The 27,166-nt window shown below is 44.6% G+C and overlaps 1 protein-coding gene across 1 annotated transcript in view; it reads left to right on the top strand.

The window, feature by feature from the left end:
• Nucleotides 1–3,699: 3,699 nt before the first annotated feature.
• The window catches only part of LOC122927449 (hexokinase-2), a 44,076-nt gene continuing 20,609 nt past the window's right edge, over nt 3,700–27,166 (top strand). The window contains exons 1-3 of the mRNA XM_044279301.1: nt 3,700–4,063; nt 15,143–15,305; nt 26,260–26,408. Of these exons, the coding sequence (XP_044135236.1) occupies nt 4,001–4,063; nt 15,143–15,305; nt 26,260–26,408 (375 nt within the window). The 5' untranslated portion in view covers nt 3,700–4,000. The remainder of the gene's footprint in view (nt 4,064–15,142; nt 15,306–26,259; nt 26,409–27,166) is intronic.

Genomic DNA, 27,166 nt, shown 5'->3' on the forward strand with positions numbered 1-27,166 from the left:
CAAAGATCATTTGAATTTGTGATGTAGATAGTGTATTTAAAAAAATATATAATTTTTTTCTCCCAATGGGTGCTAGGTCTTGAACCCAAAACCTGCAAGACCGAGACCATACCAGTTAAGCCACAGGCTAAACTGTTATTAGCAGGAGAAATATATCTCTGTTGGTGTCATCTAGCTATCAAATACAGTGTCTGAAACTCATGTGACTGTGACCAGTGAAGAAAGTCTGATATGAAAGCCATTTATCTTTTGAGTTTGTGATGTGAAACCTGGCTAGTGTAACTAGTGCCTTCAGTGTAACTAGTGCCTTAAGTGTAACTAGTGCCTTAAGTGTAACTAGTGCCTTCAGTGTAACTAGTACCTTCAGTGTAACTGGTGCCTTCAGTGTAACTAGTGCCTTAAGTGTAACTAGTGCCTTAAGTGTAACTAGTGCCTTCAGTGTAACTAGTACCTTCAGTGTAACTGGTGCCTTCAGTGTAACTAGTGCCTTCAGTGTAACTAGTACCTTCAGTGTAACTGGTGCCTTCAGTGTAACTAGTGCCTTCAGTGTAACTAGTACCTTCAGTGTAACTAGTGCCTTCAGTGTAACTGGTGCCTTCAGTGTAACTAGTGCCTTCAGTGTAACTAGTACCTTCAGTGTAACTGGTGCCTTCAGTGTAACTAGTACCTTCAGTGTAACTAGTGCCTTCAGTGTAACTGGTGCCTTCAGTGTAACTAGTGCCTTCAGTGTAACTAGTGCCTTCAGTGTAACTAGTACCTTCAGTGTAACTGGTGCCTTCAGTGTAACTAGTGCCTTCAGTGTAACTAGTGCCTTCAGTGTAACTAGTACCTTCAGTGTAACTAGTGCCTTCAGTGTAACTGGTGCCTTCAGTGTAACTAGTGCCTTCAGTGTAACTAGTACCTTCAGTGTAACTGGTGCCTTCAGTGTAACTAGTGCCTTCATTGTAACTAGTACCTTCAGTGTAACTAGTGACTTCAGTGTAACTAGTGACTTCAGTGTAACTACTACCTTCAGTGTAACTAGTACCTTCAGTGTAACTAGTACCTTCAGTGTAACTGGTGCCTTCAGTGTAACTAGTTCCTTCAGTGTAACTAGTACCTTCAGTGTAACTGGTGCCTTCAGTGTAACTAGTGCCTTCATTGTAACTAGTACCTTCAGTGTAACTAGTGACTTCAGTGTAACTAGTGCCTTCAGTGTAACTAGTACCTTCAGTGTAACTAGTACCTTCAGTGTAACTAGTGCCTTCAGTGTAACTAGTGCCTTCAGTGTAACTGGTGCCTTCAGTGTAACTGGTGCCTTCAGTGTAACTAGTGCCTTCAGTGTAACTGGTGCCTTCAGTGTAACTAGTGCCTTCAGTGTAACTAGTACCTTCAGTGTAACTGGTGCCTTCAGTGTAACTAGTGCCTTCAGTGTAACTAGTACCTTCAGTGTAACTAGTACCTTCAGTGTAACTAGTGCCTTCAGTGTAACTAGTGCCTTCAGTGTAACTAGTACCTTCAGTGTAACTAGTGCCTTCAGTGTAACTAGTGCCTTCAGTGTAACTAGTGCCTTCAGTGTAACTAGTACCTTCAGTGTAACTACTACCTTCAGTGTAACTAGTGCCTTCAGTGTAACTAGTACCTTCAGTGTAACTGGTGCCTTCAGTGTAACTAGTGACTTCAGTGTAACTGGTACCTTCAGTGTAACTAGTGCCTTCAGTGTAACTAGTACCTTCAGTGTAACTAGTGCCTTCAGTGTAACTAGTACCTTCAGTGTAACTAGTGCCTTCAGTGTAACTAGTACCTTCAGTGTAACTAGTACCTTCAGTGTAACTAGTGCCTTCAGTGTAACTAGTACCTTCAGTGTAACTGGTGCCTTCAGTGTAACTGGTGCCTTCAGTGTAACTAGTGCCTTCAGTGTAACTGGTGCCTTCAGTGTAACTAGTACCTTCAGTGTAACTAGTACCTTCAGTGTAACTAGTACCTTCAGTGTAACTAGTGCCTTCAGTGTAACTAGTACCTTCAGTGTAACTAGTGCCTTCAGTGTAACTGGTGCCTTCAGTGTAACTAGTACCTTCAATGTAACTGGTGCCTTCAGTGTAACTAGTGCCTTCAGTGTAACTACTACCTTCAGTGTAACTAGTGCCTTCAGTGTAACTAGTACCTTCAGTGTAACTGGTGCCTTCAGTGTAACTGGTGCCTTCAGTGTAACTAGTGCCTTCAGTGTAACTAGTACCTTCAGTGTAACTACTACCTTCAGTGTAACTAGTGCCTTCAGTGTAACTAGTACCTTCAGTGTAACTGGTGCCTTCAGTGTAACTAGTGCCTTCAGTGTAACTAGTGCCTTCAGTGTAACTGGTGCCTTCAGTGTAACTAGTACCTTCAGTGTAACTAGTACCTTCAGTGTAACTGGTGCCTTCAGTGTAACTAGTACCTTCAGTGTAACTAGTACCTTCAGTGTAACTAGTGCCTTCAGTGTAACTGGTGCCTTCAGTGTAACTAGTGCCTTCAGTGTAACTAGTACCTTCAGTGTAACTAGTACCTTCAGTGTAACTGGTGCCTTCAGTGTAACTAGTACCTTCAGTGTAACTAGTACCCTGCCAGACCTGTCCTGTGACAGTCAGATATTGTCTTTATAATCTGTTATCAGAGTAGGGTGGAGCGCAGAAGACAGAAGCACTGGTCTGTGGGGAAACAAATGGTATCTTACATTCTGATTGCACAGTGTTGTGCAGGTTTGGGCTACACAGCAATTTGTAAGGCTCAGTAGCAGAGTACCACAGAGGTCTACAACAACTTTTTAGGGTCCATTCACACGTCCGTATGTGTTTTTCGGATCGCACATCGCCGGCACTCTCATAGAAAATGCCTTTTCTAGTGCGCAATTGCGGACAAGAATAGGACATGTCCTATTTTTTGGCGGAACGGAAGTGCGGATCCGGAAGTGCGGGCAGCACATTCCGGCCCCATTGAAAATGAATGGGTCCGCACCTGTTCCGCAAAATTGCAGAACGGATGCGGACCCATTTTGCGGACGTGTGAATGGACAGGGTGGAAAGAAGCATCCTTGACGTGAACCCTTGAGCCCAAATAGTTAACAGGTGACACGCATAGTTATATAGTGCCAGTTACACAGTTCTTCTCAGAGGGTAACATAGGAGATTATAGAAGGAGTCTACGCAGCGCCACCCCTGTCCACAGGCCATGTGTAGTATTGCAGTTGCACCCCATTCACTTCAACAGAGGTGATCTGCTATATGGGGCCCAACCTATAGACAGATGAAGCTTTTCTGGAGAAAATGTTTCTAATCCTGGACAACCCCTTTAAAATCTCACCCAGTTGTGCTGGTACTGTATGTCAGGTGTGAACATACATGAACAGGATATACATTGTATCATTCCTAGCTTAGGCAGAGCAGCCACTTGTAATGTATTGGCCTAGGCCCCGCCCTCCTGCGGGTGATGCTGGCAGGATGCTACACGTTCCGGTACATGACATGATTCGGGGGGCGGGGCCAGTCATTGTCATCTCTCATCCTAACCACCAAGACCCACCACATGCAGCCCCACCCACAGCCGGCGTCCAAACCAATTGCAGTGCCGCACCTCCACACACCCCATCCCCAGCCAATAGCCTGCCGTGCCGGCTCCTGCCGCTGTTAACCCCTGTGCTCCCGGCTAGGGATGCTGCAGCCTGCTATGGGTATGGCTGTGGTGGTCCCGGTGATGCACGGTGCCGGTCCTGTACGGCGGAGCTTATCACTGCCCTCTATTAGTCACTTCTGGCGCTGGGCGCACGTGACTGACGCCGACTGGAGGATGCTCTGGACGCGCCGGCGGCAGTGCGCGGGTTAATGATGGGAGTGACGTCAGCAGGGGGCTTGGCCGCAAGGCATCAGTGAATGAAGCACATTGTAAAGAGAGACAGCAAAGAAAAAGCCGGCACTACTGGAAGGCAGCGGACAGACGAAGCGGTACACGACCTGCTCTACACACCGGGGGAGGGCGGCCATACACAGACATGATCGCTTCACATCTACTCGCCTACTTCTTCACGGAGCTCAACCATGACCAAGTGCAGAAGGTGAGGAGCAGAACTGCACCCAGACATCTGCCCGACTCTTGCATTGTGTCATGATCGATCGGACGATCTTATCATCTGATTTATCTGATCTGCTGATTCCTGAAAATCGTATAATGACTGTTTTAGAGTGCGGTGTAAAGGAGGGGGATACAGGGGCTAGAGAGCTAGAAATGGAGCTATGTGTGCTCAGCCTGTGTCAGAAAGGGAATAGAGGGTGCACCCTGTACAGCGGGTACAGAGATACTAGAGGGTACAGAGGTACTAGAGTGTATAATGTAAGGGGCTACAGTGATACTAGAGGGTACAGTATAAGAGGGTACAGAGATACTAGAGTGTACACTGATACTAGAGTGTACAGTAATACTAGAGTATATCGTGTAATGGGGTACAGAGATACTAGAGTGTACACTGATACTAGAGTGTACAGTAATACTAGAGTATATCGTGTAATGGAGTACAGAGATACTAGAGTGTACACTGATACTAGAGTGTACAGTAATACTAGAGTATATCGTGTAAGGGGGTACAGAGATACTAGAGGGTACAATGTAAGGAGGTACAGAAATACTAGAGTGTATACTGTAAGGGGTTACAGTGATACTAGAGGGTACAGTATAAGAGGGTACAGAGATACTAGAGTGTACAGTAATACTAGAGTATATTGTGTAAGGGGGTACAGAGATACTAGAGGGTACAGTGTAAGGAGGTACAGAAATACTAGAGTGTATAATGTAAGGGGTTACAGTGATACTAGAGGGTACAGTGTAAGGGACTACAGAGATACTAAATTGTATAATGTAAGGGGGGTACAGTGATACTAGAGTGTATACTGTAAGGAGGTACAGAGATACTAGAGTGTATACTGTAAGGAGGTACAGAGATACTAGAGGGTACACTGATACTAGAGTGTATAATGTAAGGGGGTACACTGATACTAGAGTGTATAATGTAAGGGTTACAGTGATACTAGAGTGTATAATGCAAGGGGGTACAGTGATACTAGACTGTATAATGTTAGGGGGTACAGTGATACTACAGTGTATAATGTAAGGGGGTACAGTGATACTAGAGTGTATAATGCAAGGGGGTACAGTGATACTAAACTGTATAATGTAAGGGAGTACAGTGATACTAGATTGTATACTGTAAGGAGATACACTGATACTAGAGTGTACAGTGTAAGGGGGTACAGTGATACTAGAGTGTATAATGTAAGGGGGTACAGAGATACTAGAGTTTATAATGTAACGGGGTACAGAGATACTAGGGGTACAGTGATACTAGACTGTATAATGTAAGGGGGTACAGTGATACTAGACTGTATAATGTAAGGGGGTGCAGTGATACTAGAGTATATAATGTAACTAATGTAACGGGGTACAGTGATACTAGAGTGTATAATGTAACGGGGTACAGTGATACTAGAGTGTATAATGTAAGGGGGTACAGTGATACTAGAGTGTATAATGTAAGGGGGTACAGTGATACTAGAGTGTATAGTGTAAGGGGGTACAGAGATACTAGAGTGTATAATGTCAGGGGGTACAGTGATACTAGAGTGTATAATGTAAGGGGGTACAGTGATACTAGAGTGTATAGTGTAAGGGGGTACAGTGATACTAGAGTGTATAGTGTAAGGGGGTACAGTAATACTAGAGTGTATAATGTAAGGGGGTACAGTGATACCAGACTGTATAATGTCAGGGGGTACAGTGATACTAGAGTGTATAATGTAAGGGGGTACAGAGATACTAGAGTGTATAATGTAAGGGGGTACAGTGATACCAGACTGTATAATGTAAGGGGGTACAGAGATACTAGAGTTTATAATGTAAAGGGGTACAGAGATACTAGAGTGTATAATGTAAGGGGGTACAGAGATACTAGAGTGTACAGTGTAAGGGGGTACAGTGATTCTAGAGTGTACAGTGTAAGGGAGTACAGAGATACTAGACTGTATAATGTAAGGGGCTACAGTGATACTAGACTGTATAATGTAAGGGGGTACAGAGATACTAGAGTGTACAGTGTAAGGGGGTACAGTGATACTAGAATTTGTAATGTAAGGGGGTACAGTGATACTAGAGTGTATAGTGTAAGGGGGTACAGTCATACTAGAATGTATAATGTAAGGGAGTGCAGAGATACTAGAGTGTATAATGTAAGGGGATACAGTGATACTAGAATGTGTAATGTAAGGGGGTACAGTACGGTACGGTATAACAAGCCAAGCAGTGGCCACATCCTCTTCTAAGCTATTCCTCATGAATGTCTTAAAGAGGCACCAACAACTAAACTATACATAAAGCTACAGAGATGTGGGGCTCTTTAAATCGAACTATGTTGGCATCCATATTCCACCCAGTGGAATAGATCTCCCATTTTTAATCGATGGCTCCATCTGGATTCCATCCATTGGTGCCCTTGAGGGCTGGTTGTTTCTTGAAAGGTCATCATTCTGCCGATAAGGATAAATTATCCTGATCAGAGAGCTAGATGACTTGAGGAATTCTCTGAGAAGAACCTCAGCAATAGATGACTCTCCACAATCAACAGAACCTGTGAACTATAAAACTGAAGTAAAACCAATTATCTCCAGAAAATGATTTGGGAAAACTGAAGATCAAGACAAGATAATAGGAATAAAGTAGGGTTTCCCCACTGGATCATGAGAAAAATTCACACAGAGGTCACACAGGGCTGGAAGTTTGTTAATGTCTAGATTTCTTTCTGTCGATGTCTATGCTTCTTATTTCCTGGCTTGTGAGTTCGGTTGTCATCTGTATGCCCCTCGTGTGAGAAATTGGCTTAGATGTACAAGAAAAATGGAATTGTAGAAGGAACCATGACCCTCAATAGTGTCCCAAGTCAAGCAAGTCACACTGCTCTCTCAAAGGCAGATTCCTTTGATATGTATCAGCCAACATGGCGTCCATCATTAAAGGGAGTCTTTCACCTAATCTGAGCGTTTTAGACCGCTCAGATCAGGTTATAGACTCTTTAACCCTCATTACGATCATACCTTTGTCTTATGTGTCCCTCGCCCAGATAATGAAAATAATACTTTTTAAACTTATGCAAATTACCTTCTGAAGGTGCCCAGGGGCGGCGTTACTGGGCGATGTGCCCAGAAAAACACACCTCCAGCCGGCGGACGTCACGAGCGGCACCAGAGGACGGCGGGCTGGGAACTGGCCCGCACCTGCGCACTGCTCTGCCCATTATGGGCAGATGAACAGCTTTTCATATTGCGCATGCGCCGGCCAACTAAAGACAGCCGGCCGGCGCATGCGCAATATGAAAGGATGTTCCTCTGCCCATAATGGGCAGAGCAGTGCGCAGGTGCGGGCCAGTTCCCAGCCCGCCGTCCTCTGGTGCCGCTCGTAACGTCCGCCGGCTGGAGGTGTGTTTTTCTGGGCACATCGCCCAGTAACGCCGCCCCTGGGCACCTTCAGAAGGTAATTTGCATAAGTTTAAAAAGTATTATTTGCATTATCTGGGCGAGGGACACATAAGACAAAGGTATGATCGTAATGAGGGTTAAAGAGTCTATAACCTGATCTGAGCGGTCTAAAACGCTCAGATTAGGTGAAAGACTCCCTTTAATGACCCCCATTAACCAGTCAGAAATTGTCTCTGGAGGACCAAGCATATTCCTGCATGACATGGACAAACCATTAATTGCAATGGTCTTCATCTGATGCTCCATTTCCCCGATGGTGGACCTGCAAGACAAGTGAAGACCTGCTGACACTTTCCCTCAGCTGACTACTGCAAGTCCAAGCAGTGGGACGCTGTGTGGTCAGTTTATTTTTAGGAGTCCTTTACAGCAAGAAAGGAAAGTTCCAAAGTGGACAACCCCATTAACCTATTCACGTGCCAATTGTCCTGACTCAAAAGTCAACCAGAGTCAACGGAGTCGAGGGATTCTGGTGAGAGTCAGACCATGATGCAGTTAGGACAATTCCCTTTTAGGGTACATGGACATGGGACATATGCTGTGGATTTGCAGTACCAGCAAAGTGGATGAGATTCTATGAAACCTCATCCACAGTCAGAGTGGAATTGCGGCAAATTACGCTGAAAACAATCAGCTATTTGTGGCCATTCCCTACAGGCAGATTCACATGCAGCGGAAGTCTCTGCACCTGAAAATCAATGTTCATTCATGCAAAGGGGGATGATTACAGAGGTATTCCGGTTATACAAAGTTATCCCAGCGGTAGGACCCCCACCAGTCATGAGAACAGGAGCCTGCACCACATGGAACCCCCTTGAAATGGATGGAGTGGCTGTTTGGAAAAGCGCGCCGCCACACAATTCATTCCTATGGGAGCGCCAGAGATAGCAGGCATGTTGCCATCATAAACCGCACTGCCTGTCACGTGTGACTCTTTGACTCGCCTCCGTGTTCTTTTACAGCCCAACAGCAAATTCTCTTATTAGATCCTCATCCTAGGGGAGATGTCTGCTGACCTCTGTGACAATGTCTTCCTGGCTGACATTTATTAGTGTCAAGAGGAAAGAGTTAATGCTGAGAACAAGCGCGGGGTTAACCTCTTGTCAGTTTCTAAGGCAACTAAACAAACTTCCTATTTTCCATTTCACATTGAGGAAACAGGGCAATGCAAGGTTGTGAGCAGGGAAAATCCCAGTGTCACCATGGCCATGCTGTCTTCTCCAGGGCAGCCCGTCCTTCATGTGACGGATGGAGAAGCTGTGAGGAGGAGGAGGACGCTCTTCATGAATGAGCACCACTCCATAGCTATACCGGCTTCCTTCAAACCCCTTGACCGGACAGCGCCTGCCACCCGCCCCTACATACAGGCCCGATCACTGTACTAGCGGACTGCTATACGGCCATATAGATGGGACTTTAACCTCTCAGCTCACAGTCTACTATACCATTGGATAAAAATAAGGTCGCGTTTGCTGTAGCATGAGGTTGCGTCAGATATACAGTCAGCCGCCTTCCCCTTTCTGACGTTTGAGATGTTAAGGTTCAGTGCCGCCTGCAGGCGTATCTCGTGTATGGTCAGAATCTTTAGCGACATATCGCTTTTTTTATCCTATTTATCAGAACACCATTAAGAGCAGGCATCTATATATGACCTTCAGGATCTCTCCGTGTCTTCCGCAGCTACGTGGCCAATCGTCCTCTGTCTCCTACATGGTCATACAGTATATTTCGGCTTAATGCACACAACCTTATGTATCTTGCGGTCCACGAATTGCGGATACGGTTCGTGTTGCAAAAATGTGGACTGCTCACGGACCAAAAAACGGATACAGTCGTCTGCATGAGGCCTTAGGGTCATCATGTAGTGTATTTCTTATTACTTAGGGGTGACCTACTTAATATGTACGAAGGGTGAGGCAAAGAATTGCATAAGATCTTTTCTTACCCGACCAGAACAAGAGGCACCCGCCGTGTGGTAGAGATTGTTTCGGTGTAAAGGCCTTACACCGAAACAATCTCTACCACATAGCGTGTGCCTCTTGTTCTGGTCGGGTAAGAAAAGATCCTATGCAATTCTTTGCCTCACCCTTCGTACATATTAAGTGCACACAAACGTATTTTCTTTCCGTATTGTTTTTTTTTTTTTTTTTTGCGGACCGTATACAGAACCATTCATTTCAATGGGTCCGCAAAAAAAAAACGGAAGTTATTCCGTTTCCGTATTTCCGTTCAGCAAAAAAATAGAACATTTCCTGTTATTGTCCGCATTACGGAAAAGGATAGGACTGTTCTATTAGAGGCCAGCTGTTCCGTTTTTTTTTACGGACCGCAAAATACATACGGTCACGTGCATGAGGCCTAAGGCTGCCTTCACACGCGACAGATTTTGTTGTATAAAATTTCCACGGCTGAAAATTCACTTCCATTCACGTGAATTGGGTTGTTTTGGCCGGAAGCACGTGGATTTCTACAAGCTAAATTCAGGTGAATGGAACTGATTTTAGGTTGCAGAAAACTTTCCGGCATGTGAAGGCAGCCTAGGGGCCATAGGACTAGGTGACCTCTATGTCCAGGGGTATTCTCCACCAGTAGCTTCTAGGGAAGAATAGCCCTGTGCATGCAAAGACTGGTGCACATGGCAGTGTACGTAGGCTCTAGGGCTAGAGTCTCTGTGCACACAGCAGTGCCACGTACTGAGTGAACTTGACAGGAGATGACATTCTCAATGACATGGAAAACTCAAGTCAACGTCACAGTGCATTACATGAAGCATGTTCTGGGAAGTTTTGCGTATTTCATTTCTGCTCAATATTTGTTGAACGCCCTGCGGATAATATACAAATATGTAGACAGGAATGCAGAATATCACGCTAGGGTACTGCCAGGCACAGGTTTGTTATGGTGTCTTTTTGGGCCAAAGAAAGCTTCAACGATGCCTGACTTGATCAGTGTTTTTGTTGTGTGTTTTCTTTTTATAGACACTTTTGCCCATATAGTTTATTTTAGCTCCTGGTGGTTTTCCTACGCATAGCGGTTTTTTAGAGGAATGTACAGTATACACCCTTTGTAACGACAGCATTGGTAAAAAAAAAAAAAAAACTGCTTTAGGCCTCTTTCACACTACCGTATGGCTATTTCAGTGTTTTGCGGTCCGTTTTTCATGGATCCCTTGTTCCGTTTTTTTGTGTTTCCGTTTTTCCGTATGGCATATACAGTATACAGTAATTACATAGAACAAATTGGGCTGGGCATAACTTTTTTAAAAGATGGTTCCGCAAAAAACGGAACGGATACAGAAGACATACGGATGCATTTCTGTATGCATTCCGTTTTTCTTGCGGAGCATTGACTTTAATGGAGCCACGGAACGTGATTTGCAGCCAAATATAGGACATGTTCTATCTTCGCACGGAACGGAGATACGGAAACACGGAAACGGAATACATACAAAGTACATTCTGGTTTTTTTTTTGCCGACCCATTAAAATGAATGGTTCCGTATAAGGACCGTATACGGACTGCAAAAAACGGCCCTCAAAACGGAAAAAAAAACCTGTAGTGTGAAAGAGGCCTTAACACTATTAAAAAATTCCAATACATTGCACATGGGTTTTTCGGGTTTTGTTTGAAAAAAATGAAAGTCTATAGGAGAATAACGCCAAACAATGAGGGAAAAAACGCCAGACCCAAAGCATGCTGCGAACTGAAAAAAAAATGACCTTGACCCAAAAAATACACCTGGAAGGGGAAAAAAAAAGCACTACAAAAGCCTCCTCTGTGTCTTGCATTTAGGGCTCATTCACACAAAAATTTTTGCATTCCGTATACGGGCCGTTTTTTGAGTTCCATATACCATTCATTTCAATGGTTCCGCAAAAAAACTGAATGTACTCCGTATGCATTCCGTTTCCGTATTTCCGTTCCGTTCAAAGATAGAACATGTTTTTGCGGAACCATCTATTGAAAATGTTATGCCCAGACCAATTTTTTCTACTCAATTATTGTATGCTGTATACTGTATATGCCATATGGAAAAACGGAATGGAACCGGAAACACTACTGAAACAAAAAACGGAAAAAACAGATCCGTTAAAAACGTGCCGCAAAACACTGAAAAAGCCATACGGTCGTGTGAACAAGCCCTTATAGGGGTTTCATGATATTGATGACCTGTCCTCAGGGCTCGGCGGGGTCATTGCACTGGTGTGACCGCTGCGTCCTCTTCAGTATTTATCTGCACATCTAGATTGTAGTGGTGGCGCAGTGTAATTACCATTGTTCACACCATTCACATGGTTTTGCACTGCACCCCCGCTACATTGGATAAACTAGCTGGCCAGGGGTAGGTTGACATTCCTGTTTAATAGACCTGGATATGGCCTTGCCATTGACTATGGCTGCTTTCCGACATAAGTCTCGGTTCTTAGCCGGACCAAAGCCATTTTGGCCAGATCCCCGCCCTATCCTGTTATAGTCAATGGGGTTTGGCAGTATCTGGCAAGGCTGGACCCGGTAAACTCTGGCAGGCTGCTCTCTGCGGTGAGAGCCTGCTAAATCCATTAAAGGCCTCATGCACACGACAGTTATTTTTTGCATCCGCAAATTGTGCATCCGTCAAAAAAAAAAAAAACGGATGCGGTTTCCACAGATCCCTTGTAATAAATGCCTACCCTTGTCCGCAAATGTGAAAAAAGTAGGACATGCACTATTTTTTTTGCTAAAGGGAAACACGGACAACAGACGTGGAACACAAACGGATAAACTATCAGCATTTTTTTGCTGACCCATTCCGCAAAAAAAACGGAACGGAGGCTGAGAAAAATAAACTGTTGTGTGCATGAGGCCAAAGGCAAATGTGAACCTACCCTAATGCCATCATTGTGCAAAATATTAATAAAACCTATGCTGCATTCTCACGGGAAGGAGTAAAGCGATATGCAGCGCTCCATGCCAAGCTGCTGCCATCTGCTGTGCGGCATTACAGTGCTGCTGTCATCCTGTGTGGCAGAGGTGACCTTAGTCTGCCTCTAGGGTCAGTGTCTATGTGCAGCGCACCCTTGCAGCTGTCCCAGTGATGTCCTCATTGTCACCTATAGAAGACATTACTAATACATTGTGCTAGTGGTGCTGTCGTCCCTGAGAATTGAAAAGGAAACCCTCCTGGTGCGTAAAGCTGAATCATTAGAGATTCCAGAGATGAGACATCACTGAGGGCTACGTGCGAAATGTGTCTGTGGTTCAGGATTGTAAGTGACGTAGGGGGCGCTCATGAGCGTGGTAATATTGGTTCTCCATTAAATTAGTAGGGCACATATATAAAACTTTAGAAGTCAGAAGTATGGAGCAGTTACGGGCAGCGTATAACTATATGCTGTAGTGAATAATGGATGCAGTAGTAGTGTAAGAAGTTAATTCTTGAATCTGGTCACCTACAGCTCCCTTATTCCGAGAACCCCCCCTGCAATTTGGAGAAGTTCCTCCCCCATCCTTTTCCTCACGCACATAGGGCTGAAACCAGACACCCTCGCTGGAGGAAGCTGACTCATTTCTTCATGCATTGCTATATGATGAAATTCAGCATGTGATAGAGCAAGCAGTGGAGGCAGCGCTCAGACATCATTTGTTTGGAGAGCGGACCGGTTTCTGGAAGGTGTGGCAGCCGCTTACACAACTATTAATTGCCCATTGCACTCCTAGGAAGAAGGCTGTCTCCATTTATAAGACTCCTCTCATTATCGCTATTAAGCAAAGACGTGTGACTTAACTTCTCATGGTCTTAGTGAGAGCTAAAATTTACATTAAGGGTATGTCCACATAGGATGGCAAATCCACACTGCTTTACAGGATTTAAAAGGAGTCTGTCAAACCAGATATAATGCCTCGTAGGGCTAGCTTTCACGTAGCAATCTGTTGCTTCATCCTGGAGAAAAAGTACTTTTAGTCCATATCTAAATGAGAGGCTAAGTGCATCGAGGGCAGGCCTAAGCCACTCTGTGCACCCTTGGACCTCCTGCTTCCTCTGCCAGCCCCTTCCTCTCCTTCTTGATTGTCAGGCCTAGGTTTCTGCAAATACATCTATCCTGGACCTCTCAGTCAAGAATCGTGGCTTTTTCTTTTTTCTTAAAATAGACTTTCTCAAAATGTTTGACTCAAGCCACCCATTTAAGGAGCCATTTGAAGTTTCCAGGAGATAGTTTTAGTAGCCATCATACAATGACGACATTGATAGGTACCAATAGAAAACAACCCAAAAATGTAGGCAACAACAGTAAATTCTCCATTTTTCCAGGCCTAAGAGAATGGATGTGTCATGGAATTCACATGGTGTTGGATTAGGCTGCGGTGGACTTCGGCCGTGACAAGTGTCAGCCGACCAAAAGATAGCTGTCTAGTAAGGCAGCCGCAAAACCTAATGGACTTAAAAGGGTTCACAGCCACTCACAAGTGGCCATGACCCTAGAATCACAAAAAAGACATCTACTGGAGCATGACTTGAGTCTAGGCCATAGTTGCTGGGTTGTGCAAGAATGCATGGGGGAGGTTCCTTTCCCAATTCTATTGGACCTGCAAAGGGAAGGTGACTTACCTGCTTCCCAATGCTGGATCCCACCTTTTTCTCCTGCAGGCCTGCGATGCTCTGCTGGACTCAAGTGATGTCAACATCAGGTTTGACATTGCCACAGCCAATCACAGGCTGTGACGGTGTCTGTCTCCCCTTGGAGCATGTGAGCATTTGTCATGACGCAAAGGGAGCCGGACATTGCCGCAGCCAATCATTGGCTGTGGCGATGTCGAACCGAATGTTGACATCTCTGGTGCCCAGCGGAGCATTGCAGGCCTTCTGGATACGGAACGGGAGCTGGCGCCAGGAAGCAGTTAAGTCATCTTATCTTTGCATGTCCAGCAGAATAGGAGCAGTTGCCAGAAAAAAACTATTCTTGCACAAACCCTTTAAGCATCCTCAGGTGGCCCTATGTGGAGACCCATATCATAAGAGGCATTTTCCAGTCCAATGGAGATCTTATTTCATAAGGATCATCTGAAGTGTTTACTGGTCGTCCACACATGGATAATTTCTCTAGTCGATCTGATCCATCACATCGTGTAGGACCAGCTTGACTGATCTCAAGATCTAACAAGGAAACTAGCGTTGCTGATGTCATTTAGTAGTCTTTTCTCCGTCTTGACGTTGTCTTGTGCTAAGTTACATCTTCATTATTTAGGGATTAGAAGGATCCATGAGTTTTGTCTCTACAACATCCTGGAGAAGTCGGAAGCTAAGAGCAGGTATTACAGGGAGCAGTGTGACATTATGGCGGGTAATTAAAGGCCTTGCTGGTCTCATCGCTCGGTTCCTAATGCCTTCCTGATGTCAACGTGTTCTCTGGTTTCCTCTTGCAAATTAGTAATTCATTTTCAAGGGCGATAAACTATCACAAATAGCAACACACCGGGCTTAAGTCTTTGTGTTGCTAGAGTTAATCTGAGGGTATTTTTACCACGGGCCATCTCCTATGTGCCAGTCATGTCCTGGCCCAGCTCAGGATGGCCCAAACCTCCAGGTTCTTCTTGTCAGCAGGTGAGACTCTCAAGTAACTGTCATCGCTGTTGTTTTACAGGTGGACAAGTACCTCTATCACATGCGCCTCTCTGATGAGACACTCCTGGATGTATCAAACCGATTTAACAAGGAGATGGAGAAAGGACTGGGTTCAGAAACCAACCCCACCGCATGTGTGAAGATGCTGCCCACATTTGTACGGTCTACACCAGATGGAACAGGTAGGGGCGACATTGCAAGACTTTACTGGGATGTAATACTAGTAGGACAAGTATCTAGTCAGGACCTCATTTATCAAGACTGTCTAATATAAGATTGTCTTTGTTGCCTATAGCAACCAATCAGAGTCCAGCGTCCATTTCCTAAACTGCTCTGGAAAAATGAAAGCGGAGCTCTGATTTGTTGCTATGGACAACAAAGCCTGTTTTACTGTTTGATAGTTTTGATAAATTAGGCCAGGGAAGATTTATAACACTTTCTAGAAGAATTGTCTTTGTTGCCCATAGCAACCATTTACAGGGCAGATTTCATGTTATATATTGCTTTATAGTCTCAGAATGAGGGCTTAGTCCATATATAATGCTTGCATCTATTGTGTTAGTGCATTATTATCCTTTTTTTTTTTTCTGTGATTTTTTTTCATAAATGTAGCCAGGGACATCCGCATATTTATTTATCATATCGTGCAGGATGTTTTTATCTTAGTTTTTTCTCTTTTCTGTGATTTTTGTTTATAGTGTAAAAGCTGCACTGAGGTTGCTATAGGCAACAAAGGCAGTTTTTCTTTTAGACAGTTTCGTAAATGTGATTTATTAGGAGGGGAATCTTTAAAGTTATTTTTTCTTGAGTCTGCGTTGCTGTAGTGTGCGCCAAATTTATCAAATGCCACACGTTTGATAAATTTGGCACAAAGTATACAACACTTTTGTCTAGCAATGCCACTCTTAAAAGTTGCAGTTGGCGGCACTTAATTATCATCGCTAACCATGCCCAGATTTCCTCCCACTTTTCTAAAGTGTTGAAACATGAAACCTCAAAAAGTCACATGTACGTATGTATCCATGGCCATGTTGCTGTGAATGTTGAGATAGACGTAGACTCAACGCTTGTTTTTGCTTATCTGTATGGCCAGTGTATCACTTTGCCATCGCTGCACATGTCGTCTCACGTGTAGTTTCAAAATGTTCCTGGAACCATATACCAAGTATAATTTATGTAGCCCTTCTTCACATTAAAGTTAATGGAGGACATTTATCAAAACAGGTGTAAAGGACAACTGGCTTAGTTGCCCCGAGCAACCAATAATATTCTACCTTTCATTTCTCAGTGCCCCCTTGGAAAACGAAAGGTGTTATCTGATTGGCTGCTATGGTTACCAGTTTTGATAAATCTCACCCTATTAGTCTACGCTGTGTTAATACGACTCTTTTTGTAATTTTTTTTGGCTACTAGTAATCCAGGCCTGCTGCTATGTAGACTGCCCTGACTTAGGAGAGGTTATTAAAGGGATTCTCTAGGTTTTTCCTAAAATCTAACCCTCCAATCCTGCCATCTCCGCTTCGTTTATAAGACTGCTTTGAATGGTGGCGAACTCTTTCGTTGAGGCCCTGACCAGATGTCCTCCTGAGTGGTCCAGGAAGATGCAGGACCACACCAGGTCTGGAGCTCAGCGGAAGAGTCCACAGCCAGTCTTAGTCCGCAGCCAGTCACGTGAGCGGAATTAGTGCTGCAATGGAGGAGTATGTATTGCTGAAGGTTAGAAGACAGAGGGATTTTAGTGAAAGCCCACAGAACCCTTTTAAGTTGAGAGATCTGCTTTTAAACACAAATAATAGAGATTGCTGCAATTTCAAAAAGCCTAGCATACCGAAAAAAAATACCCCGATGATAGCAACGCCAAAACTGTGGCCTAGTCCCACATCTGAATGGAATTTCCGTGGGTCAGCCAGAGCGAGAACCACCCCGCTAGCAGGTCCGTTCCTATACGTACCATATAGATGTCTGCTCACTTCCTTTTCAGACCCACGTGTGTACTTTGTGTAATTTAGGGTGACATTTCAGATGTTTTAAGCAGGAGACGAGGGTGCTAGACATGCCAGAGCTTGGCATTTTGGCAGCTGCCTCAGTTATGCAAGCACAAGAATGTCTTTGGGCCCGAACGCTCCCTCTGAAGAGCATGTCTTTGTGCTAATACACTGCAAAGATTGTAGTCAGCAAAACCCCACCACGCCGGGCTAGCGCGTGGCTGCCACGTTGATAGAATATCTTGCTTTCACTGCAGTATCATTTTATTGCCCTTGTAAAGGACAGCTGAGTGCTCGTTACGGCAATTCAGTGTAGTAATATTATCGTCTGCTGTGGAGAGAGCCCTGTAAAAAGAGTGAGCGACGCGTTTCAAGCAGTCGAAGATCTACAAGCTGGATAAGTGCTACATTTAGGTGTTATCAGTATTATATAGAGAAGGTATACATAGCATATCTTGATATACAAGCATCGTTCCAGCTTCATCTGTCCTGCTCGTCCAGTCATACAGCAGGGGCCATATTTGCACCAACAAAATACACTTCTATGGGTTTGCTGTGGACTCTGCAGCAGATTTCTAAGGCTGGCCCTCTGATTTTCGCCGTGGTGTTGGTCGCTGTGTGCATGCTGCCTATTTTACAATAGGCATTTATGTTGTTTGTTGTGTATTTCAGCGCTGAAAACGCAACGAATCTGCAGCAATAAAACGCTATGTGAACATACCCATAACATGTGGCATCGCAGACATGTCACCATTCTCACTAGAAAGATAAAAATTTAGTGGGCATATGTGAACCCAGGCAGAGGATGGTGGGCTGACAAGGTTGGCTTGCCTCCTTCGATGGTGTCCAGGGCTGTGCAGCGACTTGGCAGACCTTCCGTCCTGCAGTTGACTGGAAGGGGCACCGTGCCATGGCATGTATTATTCACCAGGGCACAGCATTAGGTCACGGCCTTTATGTAAGCTCCTTGTCCTGATATTTGCCATTAGGACACACTTACAAGGGCAGTGCACCCGCAGGAGGAATGTCTCACCGAATGTTGCACTTCGGAGGATGGTACTGAGGTAATGCTGTTGTGTAACTGGCAGCTCGGTGCTACAGAAAAGTATTTGTGTAACAGGAGCAGCCATGTTTTCTCCCTACAGCTGTGCACATAAAGGCGGAGGCCGGGGTTGTTAGGTTCTCCAGTGTTGACACAGGTTGGACGTCCATTGTTAAAACATTTCAGGCTGGTGTGATATATGATCTTTCGAAGGAGGAGCCACTTCTGAGGTAAAGAGGAAGCGTCAACCCATCCAGACGTCAGAGCTGGGTGGAAAAAAAAAATCACAGGAGAAAATATGTAAATCCTGTCATTGCTGTGTGACGGCGTGGAGATGTGATACCTTAAAGCCATGTGCGCACAGCAATGTATTTTATACCTACTTTGCTGCGCTTTTTTGACAGTGTTTGTCATGGATTTCCTTAGAGAAATCCTTATGAAATTCTATACTGTGTGCACGTGGCTTTAAGGTATCACAAGCTAAAGTCTCCACACGTCACACCACAATGACAGAATTGACTTATTTGCTCCTGTGAGTTTTTCCACCCCAGCTCTGACGTAGTCATTGTCTGGATGGGTTGACACCTCATTTTTACCTCAGAAGCGGCTCTTTTTTCTCACCTGCTGAGCTGGTATTGTATCATGCTGCCGATTTTGCACATGCATATAATATGCCTCGTGTGCATGTGGCCTTAGGGTGGTTTCACACATAGCATTTTTGGGGAAAAACACAACTGCAGGTTTTTGAGTCAAAGACAGAAATAGGTTCAATGGGAATGGTAAATCTAATGGAAGGACTTATACTTCTGCTTCCTGCTGGATCCACTTTTGGTTTTGGCTTGGAAAACTGCATCAAAAGCTACAGCTGCGTTGTCCATAAAATGCTGTTTGCGTTAAACCACCTCTAGGGGTCATTCACACAGCATTCTCTTCTGGAGGAATTTTGGCACAGACACGTCGGAAGATCTTGACACAGTCGCGGCTTTAAACTGCCTATCTTCAACGCTGCCTCCCATCGAAAAGAATGGGAGGCAGAAAGAAACACGGTCGTCGGCGGAATTTCAGCGCAGTGTCTGTGCCAAAGTTTTCGGCTCAACAAAACATATTTACACAAATAATAAAAAGTGGAATCCGTATCATGGTTTTTTTTGCATGCAATTTTTTCCTGCTTTTTTTTTTACATGCTTTTTGGTGTGGTGTCGGCAAGGATTTTCATTCCTGCCCATGGAAATTCAGGATGAGGAATCCGTGTTGAAAATGGAAAGAACACGTCTTTTTTCCACTGTGCGGTTTTTAAAACGGTGTAACATGCAGATTTCCCCTTTGAAAACAATGGGAAAGTTCTGTATGCGGTTTTGGCAGAGATTTTTGGTATGAAATCTGTACCAAAATGTGTGCCAAAAATCCTCCATGTGAACAGGCCCTTAGGGTATGGCCACCTGGGGTGTAAATGCTATGGATTTTCCACAGCAGAATCTGTAAAGAAAGACAAAAAAGGGGGTCAGTCAGCACATACCAAACTGCAGGAGCACATTGCTATGGCAGAGAACAACATTAAAAGACGAAACATGCAATGCGACAACTCACTGCAATGTAAAGTACAACATTGCATAATAATTACAAGTGCTACACTATAAGTGAGAGATACTTGGCAAATCGTTTTGTGCAAAATAATCTGAGCCCGTCTGCCGCACGTCAAGGCGATCTCTGTTAGATGGGTTCCTAACACTAAATTCTACCTGTTAAGTGCCATGACGGCTACCATACACTTCAGGGAGTGTAGGTTCCACATTCATGCTGGGTCTGCTTCAATAACTGTCATTTTGGGTGCCAAAATGTCCTCCACTGTATCAAATGAGTGCAGGTACCAACATGCATGCAGGCCCACTCCACAACACCCCCGGCACCACATGGCCACCAAAGACTGCAGTGAGAGTCCACAGACTATCTCACTCCTGGTGCCAAATGGCTTCAGTGAGTGAGGGGGAGCAGGCCTGACTATAAACTCACACTAATTAAAAGCAAAATCTGTGCAGAAAATCTGCAGCGTTTTACAGCAGCAGCAAAGAAATCTCATCCACACACCGCAGGACAAATCTGCAGGAAGTCATCTTATGCTGCGGATTTCCACCATGGATTTCACCATTTGCAATGCGAAGGGAGTTTGCTTTGCAACAAATTGCTGCAAAATATGCAGTGGAGAATCCGCCCTGTGTGTCCGTACCCAAGTGTGTGTGTGTGTAGGTTTACTAGATATCAGCGGCTATTGAGCGGCCTTACTTACAGTTCCTGACTACAGTATATCTGCCTATGGCAAAATATTGTAATGAGCACATGTGGCCAGCAGCTGGATTTCAGCACCACATATGGATCTGATCTAAATTTTACCTTCGACCTACTTATGAGTCGTTGGGCCTCATGTAATGAAAATTTAAGGGAGGCAAAAAGTGGAGGTCCGGGCTGTAGCCGGCGAGCAGATGTCACCTGTCACTTTTTCCAGCTCAGGTTACAAAACCTGGAATATCATTAGTGGTTGTCACCCGGCATCTGTTAGAACTGTAGGACAAAATAGGACAACGTTGACCCCGCTGAACACAATATAAGGCTCTGCTCACATATGCGTTGGCAGTCCATCTTGCAGATTCCAAGACTTCTTGATGGAAACCTATAGGACGCCATTATAGTCAGTGGGTCCGCCAGTGTCCGCCATGTCCTGGATCTGGCACTGCTGTCATTTTCGTTGTTCTGCTCCTGTAATGGCGTATTGAGAAGCGCAGATGTGAACAGAGCCTTAGGAGTCTATACATGAGAACCAGCGCAGATGTGAACAGAGCCTTAGAAGAACCAGCACAGATGTGAACAGAGACTTAGACTATACATGAGAACCAGCGCAGATGTGAAGATGTGAACAGAGCCTTAGAAGAACCAGCACAGATGTGAACAGAGCCTTAGAAGAACCAGCGCAGATGTGAACAGAGCCTTAGAAGAACCAGCGCAGATGTGAACAGAGCCTTAGAAGAACCAGCACAGATGTGAACAGAGACTTAGACTATACATGAGAACCAGCGCAGATGTGAAGATGTGAGCAGAGCTTTAGAAGAACCAGCACAGATGTGAACAGAGCCTTAGAAGAACCAGCGCAGATGTGAACAGAGCCTTAGAAGACTATACATGAGAACCAGCGCAGATGTGAACAGAGCCTTAAAAGAACCAGCACAGATGTGAACAGAGCCTTAGAAGACTTTACTAAGTACCAACGCAGATGTGAACAGAGCCTTAGAAGACTATACACAAGAACCAGCGCAGATGTGAACAGAGCCTTAGAAGACTATACACAAGATCCAGCGCAGATGTGAACAGAGCCTTAGAAGACTATACACAAGATCCAGCACAGATGTGAACAGAGCCTTAGAAGACTATACACAAGATCCAGCGCAGATGTGAACAGAGCCTTAGAAGACTATACACAAGATCCAGCGCAGATGTGAACAGAGCCTTAGAAGACGATACGCAAGAACTAGCACAGATGTGAACAGAGCCTTAGAAGACTATACACAAGAACCAGCGCAGATGTGAACAGAGCCTTAGAAGACGATACACAAGAACTAGCACAGATGTGAACAGAGCCTTAGAAGACTATACATGAGAACCAGCGCAGATGTGAACAGAGCCTTAAAAGAACCAGCACAGATGTGAACAGAGCCTTAGAAGACTTTACTAAGTACCAACGCAGATGTGAACAGAGCCTTAGAAGACTATACACAAGATCCAGCGCAGATGTGAACAGAGCCTTAGAAGACTATACACAAGATCCAGCGCAGATGTGAACAGAGCCTTAGAAGACTATACACAAGATCCAGCGCAGATGTGAACAGAGCCTTAGAAGACGATACGCAAGAACCAGCACAGATGTGAACAGAGCCTTAGAAGACGATACACAAGAACTAGCACAGATGTGAACAGAGCCTTAGAAGACTATACACAAGAACCAGCGCAGATGTGAACAGAGCCTTAGAAGACGATACACAAGAACTAGCACAGATGTGAACAGAGCCTTAGAAGACTATACATGAGAACCAGCGCAGATGTGAACAGAGCCTTAAAAGAACCAGCACAGATGTGAACAGAGCCTTAGAAGACTATACACAAGATCCAGCGCAGATGTGAACAGAGCCTTAGAAGACTATACACAAGATCCAGCGCAGATGTGAACAGAGCCTTAGAAGACTATACACAAGATCCAGCGCAGATGTGAACAGAGCCTTAGAAGACGATACGCAAGAACCAGCACAGATGTGAACAGAGCCTTAGAAGACGATACACAAGAACTAGCACAGATGTGAACAGAGCCTTAGAAGACTATACACAAGAACCAGCGCAGATGTGAGCAGAGCCTTAGAAGACGATACACAAGAACTAGCACAGATGTGAACAGAGCCTTAGAAGACTATACACAACAACCAGCGCAGATGTGAGCAGAGCCTTAGAAGACGATACACAAGAACTAGCACAGATGTGAACAGAGTCTTAGAAGACTATACACAACAACCAGCGCAGATGTGAACAGAGCCTTAGAAGACGATACACAAGACTTAGCACAGATGTGAACAGAGCCTTAGAAGACGATACACAAGAACTAGCACAGATGTGAACAGAGCCTTAGAAGACTATACACAAGAACCAGTGCAGATGTGAACAGAGCCTTAGAAGACGATACACAAGGACCAGCGCAGATGTGAACAGAGCCTTAGAAGACTATACACAAGAACCAGCGCAGATGTGAACAGAGCCTTAGAAGACTTTACACAAGAATCAGCGCAGATGTGAACAGAGCCTTAGAAGACTATACACAAGATCCAGCGCAGATGTGAACAGAGCCTTAGAATACTATACACAAGAACCAGCGCAGATGTGAACAGAGCCTTAGAAGACGATACACAAGAACCAGCGCAGATGTGAACAGAGCCTTAGAAGACTATACACAAGAACCAGCGCAGATGTGAACAGAGCCTTAGAATACTATACACAAGAACCAGCGCAGATGTGAACAGAGCCTTAGAAGACGATACACAAGAACCAGCGCAGATGTGAACAGAGCCTTAGAAGACTATACACAAGAACCAGTGCAGATGTGAACAGAGCCTTAGAAGACTATACACAAGAACCAGGGCAGATGTGAACAGAGCCTTAGAAGACTATACACAAGACACATTTTCATGGATGACTTTTCTTATTTTTTTTAAGAGTTGACTCCTGGCCACTGATCTTCGTCATTCGGATTAGGATTACCTCATGTTAAGAATAGATACTAGGATTGCATAAGTACTCACACCCTCTGAGGTGAAGGCCTAAGGGCTGGATTATGCAAGTGAGCTTTTATAGTAAGTTTTAGTAGGGAAGCCAACGGTGAACTATACTTGATCGGCCAGTAATTCTAGCTGCACCTAACAAGCAGTGGTATTAACATTACCTGCTACTAACCAGAACAATGCACCAGAGTCCCTTCTTTAGGCCTCTTGCACACGACCGTATGTAATTTGCTGTATTTTGCGGTCCGCAAAAAAACGCATCCACAAAAAAAACGGATGACATCCGTGTGCATTCCATTTTTTGCGGAACGGAACATCTGGCCCCTAATAGAACAGTACTATCCTTGTCTGTTATGCGGACAATAATAGGCAATGTTCTATCTTTTAATGAAAATAGAATGCATACGGAGTACCTTCCGTTTTTTTTTTTGCAGATCCATTGAAATGAATGGTTCCGTATACGGTCTGTATACGGAACGCAAAAAACAGAATGGAAAAAAAACTTGACCCCAAACTACAGTACTTTTGGTTGCTGTCTTTTAAAAGTTCTTATTTCTACATCTACCATCTACATATGTTTTTTGGGGAAAAAAAAGTTCTTATCTCTGATCCTCAGGTTGGCATCTGGGGGTGGTCTCACTGGCTTCTATAGCCATGACATGCTGTCCCTCTTTGACTTGTAATTTTTGTAATGGCAAGCTCCTAACAAATCTTCTGAATAATATCCAGTCAGTTTGCATTACGCAATGCCATATAATAGATGGCCATATGCCGTATAGTATAAAGAGCTAAAATGTAACCCTGAGGAAGAACCGTGGCTGAAACCTGGAGAGATTCCTGGAAAGCAGCTGGTTGCTATCATCTGACGGAGGCAGATTTCACCACATCACTGCCGATGAATAGAGAAGTGCTGTTTTTGTGTATATATAGTTGTTTTTTTTTCAATTCTTTGAAATAGATCCATTCGGTGCGTTCAACAACAGCAGGCTGGCCTTAAAGGGGTTAAATCCGCCGACACTCTTTGGCTGGTATTGCCGTTTCATTGTATGAGCACAATGGTTCTGGACGGTGTAATCCTTCACATCGCAGCCAGCGCAGCAGATTCACTGCCTGGAATAGAGTGCGGAGAGAGTTCACTCCAGAGCATTGCCCACATTTATACCAGCCGGTTGGCGCACACGCCGGGCTGCATGTTTTTATTGCATTTGGGAATTGATCAGTACATTTCCACTGAGGCTCTATTCCAGAACACGTTCTATGCTAGATGGTCCATGCATCTGGACAGGGAGGATTGGGCAGGGTGTCTGTATATACAGTTGGTGTATGCAGTCTAGTCTATTCCTGTAATAGAAGGCAAAAATTGCAAGAGACAAGAAAAAAGAGGTGATGTCCACCCAATGAAGATAGAGGATGCTGAATTGGCGCCATGACCGAGGATCTGATGTGGAAAAGTTGAAGCGGACAGTCACAGACTCTCTTTTTTTTTTTTTGGGCTAAAAATCAGACATTAAGGCCTCTTGCACCTGACCGCATGTATTTTGCGGTCCGCAAAAAACAGATCTACAAAAAATATGGATGACGTCCGTGTGCATTCCGTATTTTGCGGAATGGAACAGCTGGCCCCTAATAGAACAGTCCTATCCTTGTCCATAATGTGGACAATAATAGGACATGTTCTATTTTTTTGCAGACCGGACATACGGACATACAGAATCCATTGAAATGAATGGTTCCTTATACGGTCCGCAAAAAAACGGAACGGACATGGAAAGAAAATACGTTTGTGTGCAAGAGGCCTAACTGTTTTAGAACAGATTCTAGGCTAGACCGTTTTGGACATCTGTGGAGCTCTCTTATTAAAGGGGCTGTCCAAGTTCAGGAAAAAGTTGACCACAGACAGGAAATGGTGTAAAAAAACAAAAAATACCTGTTGAAATGCCTGCCGTTCCTGCCCCCTTGCCAGTTTTTTCTTATTGGGCTGCAGCGTTGCCTTCATATTATCAACATGTGATCCTTGCATCCAATCTCTGGCCTCACACATACACGTTGGCTGGAGTGGTCATGGGTTGTGTAAGCAAAGATCGGCGGTGAGGACAGAAACAGCAGCGCTGGAGCGGCAGGTAATTCAACAGGTGAGTATTGCTTATTTGGTTATTTCACACCGTCCTCGTCTGTGCCCCACCTTTGTCTGATTCCGGCCAATCCAATGAGGGTGATCCATGGATCCCTACATCTGCCGAGGCCAAGGTCTATGCCAAATTGCAGTTCATTCCTCCAGCTGTCATATTACTGTTCTTATCCAGGTCATAACAGGTTGTGTTTGATGCAAATGCATCTTTATACTAAACCCCTTGAAAGGTCTTCTATGACTAAAGCTGGCCATTAATGTGGACCAAACCCGCCAATCTTTGGCAGATCAGCCAACCATATTGTGTGAATGGTGGGGACCTCCTGACTCACGTCAGCCGCAGATATGAGAAGAGAGAAGGTTCAGACAGTTGGATATCAACATGTCTAATCCTTTTGGTCCTTTGAGGCAATGGCTTAATCCCCACTCTCGATTCAGGACTTGTGCACGCTCCGCTGAGTGGACGTTTGTGGAGGGGTCGGGAGAGATGGCAGTTGGCTGACAGATATCTGAAATGTGTGGTCAGCTAATTCGGCAAAAGTCCTCAAGGTCAACAAGCTCTTGTGTATTTCCTGATCATTGATATCTAATAAAGTCAATGTAAAGGTTACTAATAAACTTTTTGGTTCATGCAAAAACTTATATATATTTTTTTTTTCATCTTTTGTGTAGAAAATGGAGATTTCCTGGCTCTGGACTTGGGAGGAACCAATTTTCGAGTCCTTAGGGTGAAAGTTTCTGATAATGGAATGAAAAAGGTGGAGATGGAGAACCAGATTTATGCCATCCCGGAAGATCTGATGAGGGGCAGTGGAGCTCAGGTAAGAGCATAGACTGAACTCTGCTGACCGAAAATCAAGTGCAACCTCCTTCAGTCCGTGCACCTATTATGTAATCTGTGTCAGCTCTGCGTAAGATTTCATTCATCATTTACGGCAGAAAACTGGTATAAAGGATGATAAATCTGCTGAGGCCGACGGCCCTGCCCATGCCCCTTTTTCGGAAAGTGGTGAGGGCAGCGTAGAGACGCCAATTGTGACTAAATGTAGTTAAAGCCAGTTTCTGATGGAAGGGCCTGTCGACAGGACTTTCTTTATCGTCCTGCATAACGGTAACCAGACGGATCCGTTATGCTTGTCCGTAGACCTCTATTATGACAGATCAAAACTGAATGCCTCCATTTTGAATTCCGTCTTACGAATTCTGTTATTTTCTGTTATAACGGAAAGCAATAACTGAATGCATAGCTCTGATGTAAACCCGCCCTTATAAGACACGTCTAGATTTGCTTTGCCCTCCACCCCCGTTCTTATAGCATGCCGTGGACAGCTGGAAGTTGCACAGAATAACTTTTAGAATTTGACCTCCTCAGCATCCCCTGCTGCCCCCGTACGCTGCACGCTGCTCCCCTTTATACACAAGTGTAATTTTTCTGCCAGCGAGTGATTCCAAGAATAAAATCACAACCGCTCGACTACAATAGCTTGCAGTATCCCGGCTCCACTCTGCCCAGCTCCTGCCATCTTTAATGCTGCCAGTCACTTTGACATGTTTTGTCAGGGGCTTGGCAAAGAAAACT

This window comes from Bufo gargarizans, chromosome 2, assembly GCF_014858855.1.
Source record: "Bufo gargarizans isolate SCDJY-AF-19 chromosome 2, ASM1485885v1, whole genome shotgun sequence".
NCBI classification, from domain to species: domain Eukaryota; kingdom Metazoa; phylum Chordata; class Amphibia; order Anura; family Bufonidae; genus Bufo; species Bufo gargarizans.